Genomic DNA, 13,191 nt, shown 5'->3' on the forward strand with positions numbered 1-13,191 from the left:
CCACAACCCAACCCCCCCCACCCACAACCCACCTCTCCCAACCATAACCCAACTCTATCAACCAGGAACCCATCTCTACCACCCACAACCCAGCTCTACCGACCATACCTCAACTCTACCACCCACAACCCATCTCTACCAACCACAACCCAGCTCCACCAACCACAACCCACCTCCCCCAAGCCCAACCCACGTCCCTCAGCACCATCTCCACATCTCTCAGACACCTCCAGGGATGCAGATCCCACCACCTCCCTGCCCACCCTGCCCCAGTGCTCCATCACCCTTCCCAGTGCAGAAGTTCCTCCTCACCTCCCACCTGCCCCTCCCCAGCAGGTGGTGACGGAGCTGCTCACCTGAGCACACCACCCCAGCATCTTCATGGTGGCCACATCTGCTGGATCCCCAGGGCCTGGCTGGGCATTCCCAGAGGACACTTTCCCACCCGGTGCAGTTCACCTCCTCCAGCCAGACGGGACCAGAACCCTGCCCAAAATGAGCCCCACCGGGGGCCAGCAGGGGGGTCCCACAGCCCAGCTGCTTGCAGACCACCCGTGCCTGGGTCAGGCCCCAGCCCCTGTCACACACGGTGCCCCACTGGTGCTGCTGCAGAACCTCCACCCTCCCAGCACAGCGGTTGGGGCCGCTCTCCAGGCGCAGCCCTGGGGGGGCCGGGGCTGCTCCTGCCAGAGACAACGAGGGGAAGGTCAGCCCAGGTCAGCCCAGGTCAGCCCAGGTCAGCCCAGGTCAGCCCAGGTCAGCCCAGGTCAGCCCAGGTCAGCCCAGGTCAGCCCAGGTCAGCCCAGGTCAGCCCAGGTCAGCCCAGGTCAGCCCAGGTCAGCCCAGGTCAGCCCAGGTCAGCCCAGGTCAGCCCAGGTCAGCCCAGGTCAGCCCAGGTCTCATCAAGGTGCCAGCTGGGCTGGGGGATCCTCACGGGGTGGTGGTCACAAAGACATGGGGTGGTGGGGGAGAAGAGTTTGCCCAGTTCCTCGGGCACCATCACACCCCTGATCTTCAAGTTCATCCTTTTTTTCCCCAATTACTTCAATTCTGAAATGACTGTTCTTGGTTTGTGTTAAAGGTGGGAAGAGACTGGTGGGAATTTCACCTGGAGATTTTGCTTTTTGGTTCCGTGGAGGATTGGGAAGCCTGGATCTTGATGGGTTCCTCTTTATGGTGGCTGACAACTCTTCACATCCTCACCTTTCCATGCAGATCCATCCTGATCACAGGTAACGATGGCTTAATTTTAATTAGATTTAAATGAACTTCCCCATTTCTGATCAGGTTCAAAAAATGTCAAAAGTCAAAATTAATCATCTTTCCTCTTTAAAAAAAATAACAAGTTAAAAGAGCAAATACAACACCCTCCTGAAATGTCCTTCCTGGCACAAATCACAGAGTGGTGGAGGTCAGAAGGGACCTCTGGAGACCCCCCAGTGCAGCCCCCTGGAGAGCAGGGTCACCCCCAGCAGGTCCCACAGGAACACACCCCGATGGGCTGGGATGTCTCCAGGGATGGAGGCTCCACCACCTCCCTGGGCAGCCTGGCCCGGGGCTCTGGGACCCTCAAGGTCAACAAGTTCCTCCTCAGCTTCAGGTGGAACCTCCTGAGCTCCAGTTGGTCCCGTGGCCCCTTGTCCTGTCCCTGAGAAGAGCCTGGTCCCCCCTCCTGCCCCCCCTGGAGATCCTGCCCAGCCTTGAGGAGACCCCCCCTCAGGCTCCTCCTCTGCAGCTCAACAGCCCCAGCTCCCCCAGCCCTTCCTCCCCAGATGCTCCAGCCCCTCAGCATCTTGGGGGCCTTTGCTGTCCCCTCTCCAGCAGCTCCTTGTCCTCCTGGGGAGCCCAGAACTGCTCCCAGTTCTGCAGACGTGTCCCCCCCAGGAGAACCTCCCTGCCCTCCTGCCCAGCTCCTCCTGACCCACTGAGGAACACACGGTGTTGGGGCCAAACCAGCCACGTGGGGACATTCCAGACCCACCTGGAGATGTTCCTGTGGGATCTCCTGCAGGTGACCCTCCTCTACAAGGAGGCTGGACTGGATGATCTCCAGAGGTCCCTTCCTACCCCCCCACCCCTCTGAGCCCCCCCTGTTGCCACCACCCCTTCCAGAAATGTCCCTCCCACCCCATATTTGAGCTTCTGGTCTCCGTGCTGAGCTGGGTTGGACCTTGCCAGGAGCCCCCAGCACCCAACCCCCTCCTTCCCTCCTCTCCTGGGTGCCCACCCAAGCTCTTCACCTTCATGGACCTCAGGAGGGCCAGCAGGAGATGGGACAATGGGGGACAAGGAGGGGGACAAGGTCCAACGAAACCAGCACAACCCCCCCCCTGGAGACCCCTCCCCTGAGCTCTGGCCGCCCCCTCACCCGTGCAGACCACGCTGGCGTCTTCCTGGTGGTCACAGTTGTTGTCCCCCCAAGGCCTGGCTGGGCACTGGGTCAGGGCGGCTTCGTTCCCACCACACTGCACGTTGTCCAACCAGATGGGGCCCGATCCTTGGCCAAAGTGGGCTGCCCCGTAGGCTGAGATGGCCTCCCCACAGCCCAGCTGCCTGCAGACCACCCTGGCCTCAGGGAAGCTCCAGTCGTCGTCACAGATGGTTCCCCACTGGTGGTCGTGGAGAACCTCAACCCTCCCCGAGCAGGGGTTGGGGCCGTTCACCAGGCGGAGCTCAGGGGGACCAGCCAGGTGGTCTTCTGGGGGGCTGGAGGAGTCTGTGGAGGGGACAAGAGGGTCACCATGAAGTCCCCTCTCAGCTCTGCAGGACCAGCGTGGGGTTGGGCTGCCCCTGGGTGCTACCAGTGAGGAGCCATCCTAGGACTGGGGTGGGGATAAAGCCACAGGGTGGGGGGACCTGCTGGGGAGCAGCTCTGGGGACAAGGACCTCAGGGTCCTGGTGGGCAACAGGGCTACCATGAGCCAGGAGGGTGGCCTGGTGGCCAAGAAGGCCAATGGGCTCCTGGGGAGCGTGGGCAGGAGGGCAAGGAGGTTCTCCTGCCCCTCTGGGGGGGACACGTCTGCAGAACTGGGAGCAGTTCTGGGCTCCCCAGGAGGACAAGGAGCTGCTGGAGAGGGGACAGCAAAGGCCCCCAAGATGCTGAGGGGCTGGAGCATCTGGGGAGGAAGGGCTGGGGGAGCTGGGGCTGTTGAGCTGCAGAGGAGGAGTTGGAGGGACCTCGAGATCACCCAGTCCTACCAGGATCACCCACAGGAGATCCCACAGGACCATGTCCAGGCAGGCTTGTGTCCAGAGAAGAAGCTTTGCTTCCCAAGCTGCTCCCTCACCTGCTGTTCCCTGTGTCCCCCAGACTCCATGTGGGCCAAAGAACAAGCCCACCCTCCTCTGCTGGTCCCATGTGTGCCCTGGACCCATTTTTGGGTCCATCTTTGGGGACCTGCAGCCCAACTGCCTGCAAACCACCCCAGCCTTCTCCAGCTCCCACTGGTCACCCCACCCTGTCCCCCACTGGTGCTGGGGAGGTGGGACCACCCGCCAGGGGGAGAGGAACCAACTGGGGAGCAACTGGATCCATGAGAGGGATGTGGAGAAGGGCTGGGGTGGGAGAGCAGGAGCAAAGAGGGGATGGGCTCAGGTTGCACCAGGGGAGGTATGGGTTGGAGATGTGGAGAAGTTTCTGGACTGGAAGTGGTCGTTAAGCACTGGCAGAGGATGCCCAGGGAGGTGGTGGAACCTCCAACCCTGGAGGTGCTTCAAAGCCATGAAGATAAACCAAGAATCCCAGAATGGTTCTGGTTGGAAAAGACTTGTAAGATCATTGAGTTCAACCACAACCCACCTCTACCAACCACAACTCAACTCTACCAACCATAACCCATCTCTACCAACCACAATTCAACTCTACCAACCACAACTCAACTCTACCAACCATAACCCAACTCTACCAACCCTAACCCATTTCTACCAACCACAACTCAATTCTACCAACCACAACCCATCTCTACCAACCATTAAACCAACTCTACCAACCCTAACCCATCTCTACTAACCACAACCCAACTCTACCAACCCTAACCCATCTCTACCAACCATTAAACCAACTCTACCAACCCTAACCCATCTCTACTAACCACAACCCAACTCTACCAACCCTAACCCATCTCTACCAACCCTAACCCATCTCTACCACCCACAGCCCAACTCCACCAAGTCCAGCCTTACACCAAGTCCCTCAGCACCATCTCCATGTCCCTTGGGCACCTCCAGGGTTGGAGCTTCACTCCTCACCAGTGCCCAGCACAGGGGACCAGAAACCTCCCTGGTCCTGCTGGCCACACCATTGCTGACACAAACCAGGATGCTGGTGGCCTTCTTGGCCAACTGGTGGCTCAACGAGCTTCTGGGAGCTTCTTGGAGGTAGGTGGACCATGAAGTGCTTCTAATTTGGCTTGAAGACCAACTATGCTTGAAAAAGCCAAACCCAGGAGAGAAAATGCTCCAAAAAAACCCCCTTTTTTTGGAAGAGAATGATCTGAAAATGGGCTTGAAGGCTCCAAACTGTGAGATGTCCAGGTTGGGGTCAAGGTGGAGGCTCCATCACCTCCTGGAGAAGGGGCTTCAAACCAAGGAGACAGAAATCCAGAAGAAAAGGACCTTGGCAAAGCACTTGCAGGACAAGTGGCTTGGGAAGCCTCAGATGTAGAGCAGAGGACTTTGTGCCCTTTGGACCAGCCCTGAAGAGGTGGCCAACACAAGTAAACAACTCCTGGGCTTGGTGCTCACGGGTTGGTGGAGCTCCAAGGCTTTCCCAACCAGGGCAGCAGGACAGTTAACCAGTTAATAAGGTCTCCTCCTCTCCCCACCACTTTCTCTTCCTCCTAAAGGCTGGTGGGACCAAGGAGGCTTTGCCAGCTCCACCTCCAAGCCCAGGTCCCACCATCCCTGGAGATCTCAGTCCTGCCTTGCTCCTAGGATGGTCCTTCCCCCACCCAAGAGCCACTCACCACAGAAGGACACCAGGCAGATGAGGAGCCCTGCTCCAGCAAGGCCAGTCCTCCCCAGGGACAGGAGGACACGTTCCCAGGACCCCATGGCATGAGCCTGGGGACAAGTGACCATCCCAGCGAGAGCAGCTGAGCGCTGGGGGTGGGGACAGCAGGTGTGTCCCCTCCTCTACAGGGCTCGTCCCACCTCCTGTCCTGGCTCCTCCTCCTTCCCCAGCCCAAAGGAGGAGGTTGGAGGGGTTGTGTCCATCAAGGAGCAGCTTCTGGCCCAAAGTCATGTGGCTGAAGCCACCGTGAGCTGGAGGGTTGGGCAGGAGGAGCCTCGTGAGGTTCAGCCTGAGCAGCTGGGGAAGTTCTGCATCTGGGGGGGAACGAGCCCAGGGAGCTGCACAGGGTGGGGGGACCTGCTGGGGAGCAGCTCTGGGGACAAGGACCTCAAGGTCCTGGTGGGCAACAGGGTGACCATGAGCCAGGAGGGTGGCCTGGTGGCCAAGAAGGCCAATGGGCTCCTGGGGGGGGTTAGAAAGGGGGTGGTTAGTAGGTCAAGACCTACTGGGTAACTCCAGCCATGAAACCTCCCTGGGCAGCCTGGCCCGGGGCTCTGGGACCCTCAAGGTCAACAAGTTCCTCCTCAGCTTCAGGTGGAACCTCCTGAGCTCCAGTTGGTCCCGTGGCCCCTTGTCCTGTCCCTGAGAAGAGCCTGGTCCCCCCTCCTGCCCCCCCTGGAGATCCTGCCCAGCCTTGAGGAGACCCCCCCTCAGGCTCCTCCTCTGCAGCTCAACAGCCCCAGCTCCCCCAGCCCTTCCTCCCCAGATGCTCCAGCCCCTCAGCATCTTGGGGGCCTTTGCTGTCCCCTCTCCAGCAGCTCCTTGTCCTCCTGGGGAGCCCAGAACTGCTCCCAGTTCTGCAGACGTGTCCCCCCCAGAGGGGCAGGAGAACCTCCCTGCCCTCCTGCCCACCCCCCAGCAGCCCATCTTGCCACCAGGTTCTTTCCAGGTTCTTCCTGGTGTTCCAAACCATCTGGAATAAATCCAAGGGCTGAGGGAGGGTTTTGTTTGCTCCCCATTTTTCCTGGAACAGGTGGTTATTTCACAACCTGGTGTCAGGTCATCTCCTGGCAGGACTTCACAGCAGGTGCAGCTCCTGAGAGGGGGTTGGTGGGAGGAAGAAGAGGAGGTTTAGGCAGCAGAAATCCCAGTTTGCCCTCCCAGCTGCTCATCCACTCCAGGCTGCAAACATGGGGATGGTTGGTGCCCTCCAACCTTCCTCCAGCCACTCCAGGGCCAGAAGAAAACCCACCCATGGGAGGACCAAGGGCGTGGGGATCCTCCTCCTGCTGACCCAGCTCTGGGGTGAGTGGTGGTCATCTTGGCTTGCAGAGCACCCGGGTTGGCTCCTCCAGCCTCTTCAGGTGCTGCTGAGGATGGTCCTGGGTTTGGGGTTCACCTGGAGCTCTAGGGTAGAGGGAGTGGCTGGAGGGGGGGTGGGGGAAGGTTTTGCCCCAGAATCAGAGGCTTCTTCCCCAAAATCAAAGGGGTTTTGCTCCAGCATCAACGGTTTTTTGCCCCATAATGAAAGGCTTGTGGCCCAAAATCAAATTATTTGCCCCTGAATCAAAGGCTTTTGCCCCAAATTCAAAGGCTTCTGCCCCATAATCAAAAGCTTTTGCCCCATAATTCAAGGTTTGTGCCCAAAATCAAATTATTTGCCCCTGAATCAAAGGCTTTTGCCCCAAATTCAAAGGCTTCTGCCCCATAATCAAAAGCTTTTGCCCCATAATTCAAGGTTTGTGCCCAAAATCAAATTATTTGCCCCTGAATCAAAGGCTTTTGCCCCAAATTCAAAGGCTTCTGCCCCATAATCAAAAGCTTTTGCCCCATAATTCAAGGTTTGTGCCCAAAATCAAATTATTTGCCCCTGAATCAAAGGCTTTTGCCCCAAATTCAAAGGCTTCTGCCCCATAATCAAAAGCTTTTGCCCCATAATTCAAGGTTTGTGCCCAAAATCAAATTATTTGCCCCTGAATCAAAGGCTTTTGCCCCAAATTCAAAGGCTTCTGCCCCATAATCAAAAGCTTTTGCCCCATAATTCAAGGTTTGTGCCCAAAATCAAATTATTTGCCCCTGAATCAAAGGCTTTTGCCCCAAATTCAAAGGCTTCTGCCCCATAATCAAAAGCTTTTGCCCCATAATTCAAGGTTTGTGCCCAAAATCAAATTATTTGCCCCTGAATCAAAGGCTTTTGCCCCATCATTGAAGGTTTGTGCCCCATAAATAAAGGTTTTTACCCTCAAATCAAAGGCTTTTGCCCCAAATTTAATGGCTTTTGCCCCAAAGATCAAATTATTTGCCCCAGAATCAAAGGCTTTTGCCCCATAATCAGAGGGGTTTGCCCCTGAATTAAAGGTTTTGCCCCATAATCAAAGGCTTTTGTCCCATAACTAAAGGCTTTTGCTCCCAAATCAAAGGGGTTTACCCCCAATTTAAAGGCTTTTGCTCTATAATCAGAGGGATTTACCCCATAATCACAAGGTTTTGCCCCCAAATCAAAGGCTTTTGCCCCCTAATTGAAGGTTTGTGCAACATAACTAAAGGTTTTTACCCTCAAATCAAAGTCTTTTGCCCCAAATTTAAAGGCATTAGCCCCAATATCAAAAGATTTGCCCCATAATTGAAGGGTTTTGCCCCATAATCAAAGGCTATTGCCCCATAATGAAAGTTTTGTTTCCCAAAATCAAAGGGTTTTCCCCCATAATCGAAGGTTTTTGCCTCAAAATCAAAGGGTTTTGCCCCAAAATCAAAGGGTTTTGCCCCCAAATCAAAGGCTTTTGCCCCCAAATCAAAGGGGTTTGCCCCAAAATGAAAGGTTTTTGCCCCATAATCAAAGGTTGGTGCCCCATAAGTAAATGTTTTGGCCCTTAAATCAAAGGGTTTTGCCCCAAATTTAAAGGTTTTTGCCCCATAATTGAAGGATTTGTCCCTTAACCAAAGACTTTTGCCCCATAATTGAAGGGTTTCTTTCTCAAAATCAGAGGTTCTCCTGCCCCTCTGGGGGGGACACGTCTGCAGAACTGGGAGCAGTTCTGGGCTCCCCAGGAGGACAAGGAGCTGCTGGAGAGGGGACAGCAAAGGCCCCCAAGATGCTGAGGGGCTGGAGCATCTGGGGAGGAAGGGCTGGGGGAGCTGGGGCTGTTGAGCTGCAGAGGAGGAGCCTGAGGGGGGGTCTCCTCAAGGCTGGGCAGGATCTCCAGGGGGGGCAGGAGGGGGGACCAGGCTCTTCTCAGGGACAGGACAAGGGGCCACGGGACCAACTGGAGCTCAGGAGGTTCCACCTGAAGCTGAGGAGGAACTTGTTGACCTTGAGGGTCCCAGAGCCCCGGGCCAGGCTGCCCAGGGAGGTGGTGGAGCCTCCATCCCTGGAGACATCCCAGCCCATCGGGGTGTGTTCCTGTGGGACCTGCTGGGGGTGACCCTGCTCTCCAGGGGGCTGCACTGGGGGGTCTCCAGAGGTTCCTGCCAACCCCCAATATGTGGGGGTGAAAGTCAGAAGGGGAAGGTGAGGAAAGGATGAGACAGAAGATCCACCCATGGTCAGAGCTGTGCTCTTCACCTGAGGACAGAGGATCTTCCAACCCTTCCCACAGATGCTCTTCAGATTCAAACAACTCATGGATTTTGATTTTTTCCACCCATTTTGGATCCTTTGTTGATGGCCTGGGACTCCCCAGGAGCTACGTGTGCTTCCTGACAACCAGCCCCACCAGTGCCTGAGAACTTCAGAAATCATTATCCAGGGTCACAAAGTTTATTTGCACAGTGAAATCACGTCCCTCTTGACCTCTTTTTTTCTCTCTGTTGACCCAGTTGTGGTGTCCATGGGATTGACCTCCAGCTGGTTTCTTTTTCCACCCCTTGGACAAGCCAAAAACAAGAAGGTGGGGGGTGGGATCCACACTGAGGCCAGTCCACGGATTTAGATGCTGGGATGGGGCTCAGTTGACTACAAAGAGATGTCCAGGGTGATCTGGGATGGTCAACATCAACCCTGAGACCCTTTTTGGGGAGCACAGGGTGGACATGAAGCTTCCAGTGGTTGGTAAATGTCTTAGCTGAGCTCAGACAGGAGCCAGATCCAACTTGTGTGTGTCTCCAGGGTCCTCCACAGGTCCTCCAGGAGGTCTTCAGAGGTCCTCCAGGCCCTGAGGTCCTCCAGGTCCTCCTCCCCGCTATCCCTTATGCTTCCAAGGTATCTTCATCTCCCACAGTCACCCCCTGGTGCCCCTAGGGCTGTTCTGGGGCAGCTTCATCCCACCCCTTGGCACTGAGACAGAGGAGCAGTGGGTGACACAGACCCAGAGATAATGGAATGGTTTGGGTTGGAAGGGACCTCCAAGATCACCAAGATCCAACCCCTGCATGGGCAGGGACACCTCCCACCAGCCCAGGTTGCTCCAAGCCCCATCCAACCTGCCCTTCAACACCCCCAGGGATGGGGCAGCCACAGCTTCCCTGGGCAACCTGGGCCAGGGTCTTCCCACTTCATGGTGAAGAATTTCCCCCTGACTTCCAACCTAGATGTTCCCTCTTCCACTTTTCATCCATCCCCCTCATCCCATCCCTCCCTGCCCTTGTCCCAAGTCCCTCCCCAGCTTTCCTGGAGCCCCTTCAGGCCCTGGAAGCTGCTCTAAGGTCTCCCTGGAGCCTTCTCTTCTCCAGGCTCAACACCCCAACTCTCCCAGCCTGTCCCAGAGCTGCTCCAGCCCTCCCAGCATCTCCAGGGCCTCCTCTGGACTCTCTCATGTCCTTCTTGTGTTGGGGGCTCCAGAACTGGACCCAGTTCTCCAGGTGGGGTCTCAAGAGGGCAGAGCAGAGGGGACAATCCACTCCTTGACCTGCTGCTCACGCTGCTTTAGATGCAGCGTCTGGGGGGGTCTCAAGGGGGCAGAGCCGAGGGGACAATCCCTTCCCTGGCCCTTCTGCCCACGCTGCTGGTGACACAACCCAGGACACGGGTGGTTTCTGAGCTTCCAGGTGTCGATACCTCCTTGGAGCCAAACCCCACCTTCCCTGGTGCCTCCAGCCACCCCCCAGGATGTCACCCGGGTCACTCTTGTTGTTCCAGGTGCAGCTGCAGAGACCTCAGGGCAGCTCCTCCGCCTGGTCGGTGGCCCCGACCCCTGTGCTGGGAGGGTTGAGGTTCTGCACAACGGGACGTGGGGGACGGTGTGTGACGATGGCTGGGGCCCCCCAGAGGGCCGGGTGGTCTGCCAGCAGCTGGGCTGTGGGGAGGTGCTGTCGGTGGCCCCGGGGACACGGTACGGGGAAGGGACGGGGCAGATCTGGTTGGATGAAGTCAACTGCACCGGGAAGGAGAAGAACCTCTTGGAATGTCCAGCCAGGCCCTGGGGGGAACACAACTGCAACCACCTGGAGGATGCCAGTGTGGAGTGCTCAGGTAGCCTGAGGTGACAGTGACCCAGCCAACCTTTCCCCCTCGTCCTGCTGGTGGCCCCATCTCTGATTGTGCCCCCCTTGGGCCACCCACAGCCTCCAATGTCACCTCCCTGGGGACCCTGCAGCTCCTCAACGGCCCCAACCGCTGCGCTGGGAGGGTTGAGGTTCTCCACGAGCACCAGTGGGGGACAGTCTGCGATGATGGATGGGACCTGGAGGATGCTGCCGTGGTCTGCAGGCAGCTGGGCTGTGGGGTGGCCATGGCAGCCCCTGGTGGGGCTTATTTTGGAAGGGGACACGATCCCATCTGGTTGGACGAGGTCAACTGCACCGGGACTGAGGGCAACCTCTTCGACTGCCAGGCCAAGGCCTGGGGGAAGAACAACTGCTTCCACGGGGAGGATGCTGGGGTGGTATGTTCAGGTGAGGCTCATCTCCAGGTCCAGATCAGACTTCCAGGGTGGGAATTCAGAAGGTGAAGATTTAGCTTCCTGAGGGATGGTGGGATGGGTCCTGCAGCCCCTGCCTGGGCGCTTGTCTGCAGCGTCCCCTTCCACAGGGTCATCACATGATGGTTCTGGTTGGAGAAGACCTTAAAGATCATTTGGTCCAAACATTAACCCAACTCTGTCAACCACAACCCAACTCTGCCAACCATTAACCCAACTCTACGAACCACAACCCAGCTCTACCAACCATTAACCTAACTCTGCCAACCACAACCCAACTGTACCAACCACAACCCAACTCTGCCAACCATTAACCCAATTCTACTAACCCCTAACTCATCTCTACCACCCATAGCCCAACTCAACTAAGTCAAGTGGTGCTGAGGGACATGGTTTAAGCATTGGACTTGGTAGAGTTGGGTTAATGGTTGTTAAAGTTGGGTTGTGGTTGGCAGAGTTGAGTTATGGTTGGTAGAGTTGGGTTGTGGTTGGTAGAGCTGGGTCATGCTTGATAGAGTTGGGTTAACGGTTGTTAAAGTTGGGTTAATGGTTGGTAGAGTTGGGTTGTAGTTGGTAGAGTTGGGTTGTAGTTGGTAGAGTTGGGTTAATGTTTGTTAAAGTTGGTTTATGGTTGGTAGAGCTGGGTCATGCTTGATAGAGTTGGGTTAACGGTTGTTAAAGTTGGGTTTGTAGTTGGTAGAGTTGGGTTGTAGTTGGTAGAGTTGGGTTGTAGTTGGTAGAGTTGGGTTAATGTTTGGTCAAGTTGGTTTGTGGTGAGTTGGGTTCACAGTTGGTAAATCTGGGTTGTGGTTGGTGGAGTTGGGTTATGGTTGGTAGAGCTGGGTTGTGGTTGGACCTGATGATCTTCAAGGTCTTTTCCAACCAGAAGGTCTCAGGGATTCCATGATCCTGTGGCTTGGAGAGGAGCAGCTGAGGTTCTCCTGGTGCACTCACCCTTCCTGTCGTTGCAGCCTCGGGGGTGTCGGTGTCTCCCAACCTCCGCTTGGCCAACGGCTCCACCAGGGAGGGTGGAGATGACCCACAATGGCACCTGGGTGGCCCTGTGCGACCAGGACTGGGGCCTGGCTGAGGCCACTGTGGTCTGCAGGCAACTGGGATGTGGGACAGCGCTGGAAGCACCCAGAGGGTCCCATTTTGGGTCAGGACCTGGAGAAATGTGGCCCAAGAGCGTGAGCTGCGTGGGCACGGAGACCAACCTCTCTGCCTGCAAGGTGAAGCCCTGGGGACATGGAACTTGTCACCATGGGAGAGAAGCTGGTGTGGTGTGTTCAGGTAACCCCTTCAGGAGCAAGAAGTGATGGGTCTTGTCCCACCTCCACAAGCAGCTCCAGGCAACGTGGCCTCTTGATGGGCATTTCTATCATGGGGGGGGTTCTGGGGTGTCTGAGGGGCTGGAGAAGTTTTGGGTGGGCCCAGGATCTTCTCAGCAGTGTCCAGGGACAAGAGAAGGGGCAATGGGACAAACTGGAGCTCAGGAGGTTCCACCTGAAGCTGAGGAGGAACTTGTTGACCTTGAGGGTCCCAGAGCCCCGGGCCAGGCTGCCCAGGGAGGTGGTGGAGCCTCCATCCATCCCTGGAGACATCCCAGCCCATCGGGGTGTGTTCCTGTGGGACCTGCTGGGGGTGACCCTGCTCTCCAGGGGGCTGCACTGGGGGGTCTCCAGAGGTTCCTTCCCACCTCGACCTATGACTCTATGAGATGGAGCTGCACCAGTTGGTGACCTCAGAAGGTCTCAGGCCAGTTCTCCTTACGTGTCCCTTCCCCATGTCTCCCTTCTTTTCCCAGGTCACTTGCAGGGTGACCACGTCCGGCTGGTGAACTTCGACAACCGCTGTGCTGGCCGAGTGGAGATCTTCCACCAGGGCCAGTGGGGGACTGTGTGTGATGACCACTGGGACCTGCTGGACGCCCAGGTGGTCTGCAGGCAGCTGGGCTGCGGGCGGGCACTGGCAGCCCCTGGGAAGGCCCAGTTTGGCCATGGGGTTGGGACCATCTGGATGGATGACACCAACTGCACGGGGATGGAGACCAGCCTGTCCTCCTGCCCTGCCCGGCCCTGGAGCCACAACAACTGCTACCACTCAGAAGATGCTGGGGTGGTTTGTTCAGGTGATAAATGCTCCTTCGGTGTCACTCACAGTGGGGGAAGTTGGGGTTGGGTCATGACAGCAGGTCTGTGTCCCCAGGGAAGGCTTGAGGGCAGCTCCAGGTCCTCCTGGACCCTCCCTGCAGCTAATGTGCCCCGTTGGAGGGCTGGTCCTCCCACCCCAAGGTGTTTCTTGAAGGTGGGGGGAGGAATTCCT

At 57.0% G+C, this 13,191-nt stretch overlaps 2 protein-coding genes across 2 annotated transcripts in view; one reads left to right on the forward strand and one right to left on the reverse strand.

The window, feature by feature from the left end:
- The window catches only part of LOC104392385 (scavenger receptor cysteine-rich domain-containing group B protein-like), a gene marked incomplete at its 3' end in the record, with an annotated part of 5,925 nt that extends 873 nt beyond the window's left edge, over nt 1-5,052 (reverse strand). Inside the window, 4 exon segments of the mRNA XM_010001778.1 lie at nt 357-677; nt 1,004-1,012; nt 2,369-2,716; nt 4,965-5,052. Coding sequence (XP_010000080.1) covers nt 357-677; nt 1,004-1,012; nt 2,369-2,716; nt 4,965-5,052 — 766 coding nt within the window.
- Nucleotides 5,053-8,992: 3,940 nt separating this feature from the next.
- The window catches only part of DMBT1 (deleted in malignant brain tumors 1), a 34,725-nt gene continuing 30,526 nt past the window's right edge, over nt 8,993-13,191 (forward strand). The window contains exons 1-5 of the mRNA XM_010001779.1: nt 8,993-9,059; nt 10,086-10,418; nt 10,511-10,857; nt 11,838-12,159; nt 12,674-12,997. Of these exons, the coding sequence (XP_010000081.1) occupies nt 8,993-9,059; nt 10,086-10,418; nt 10,511-10,857; nt 11,838-12,159; nt 12,674-12,997 (1,393 nt within the window). The remainder of the gene's footprint in view (nt 9,060-10,085; nt 10,419-10,510; nt 10,858-11,837; nt 12,160-12,673; nt 12,998-13,191) is intronic.

Source organism: Chaetura pelagica, unplaced genomic scaffold (genome assembly GCF_000747805.2).
Source record: "Chaetura pelagica isolate M959 unplaced genomic scaffold, ChaPel_1.0 scaffold597, whole genome shotgun sequence".
Classification (NCBI taxonomy): domain Eukaryota; kingdom Metazoa; phylum Chordata; class Aves; order Apodiformes; family Apodidae; genus Chaetura; species Chaetura pelagica.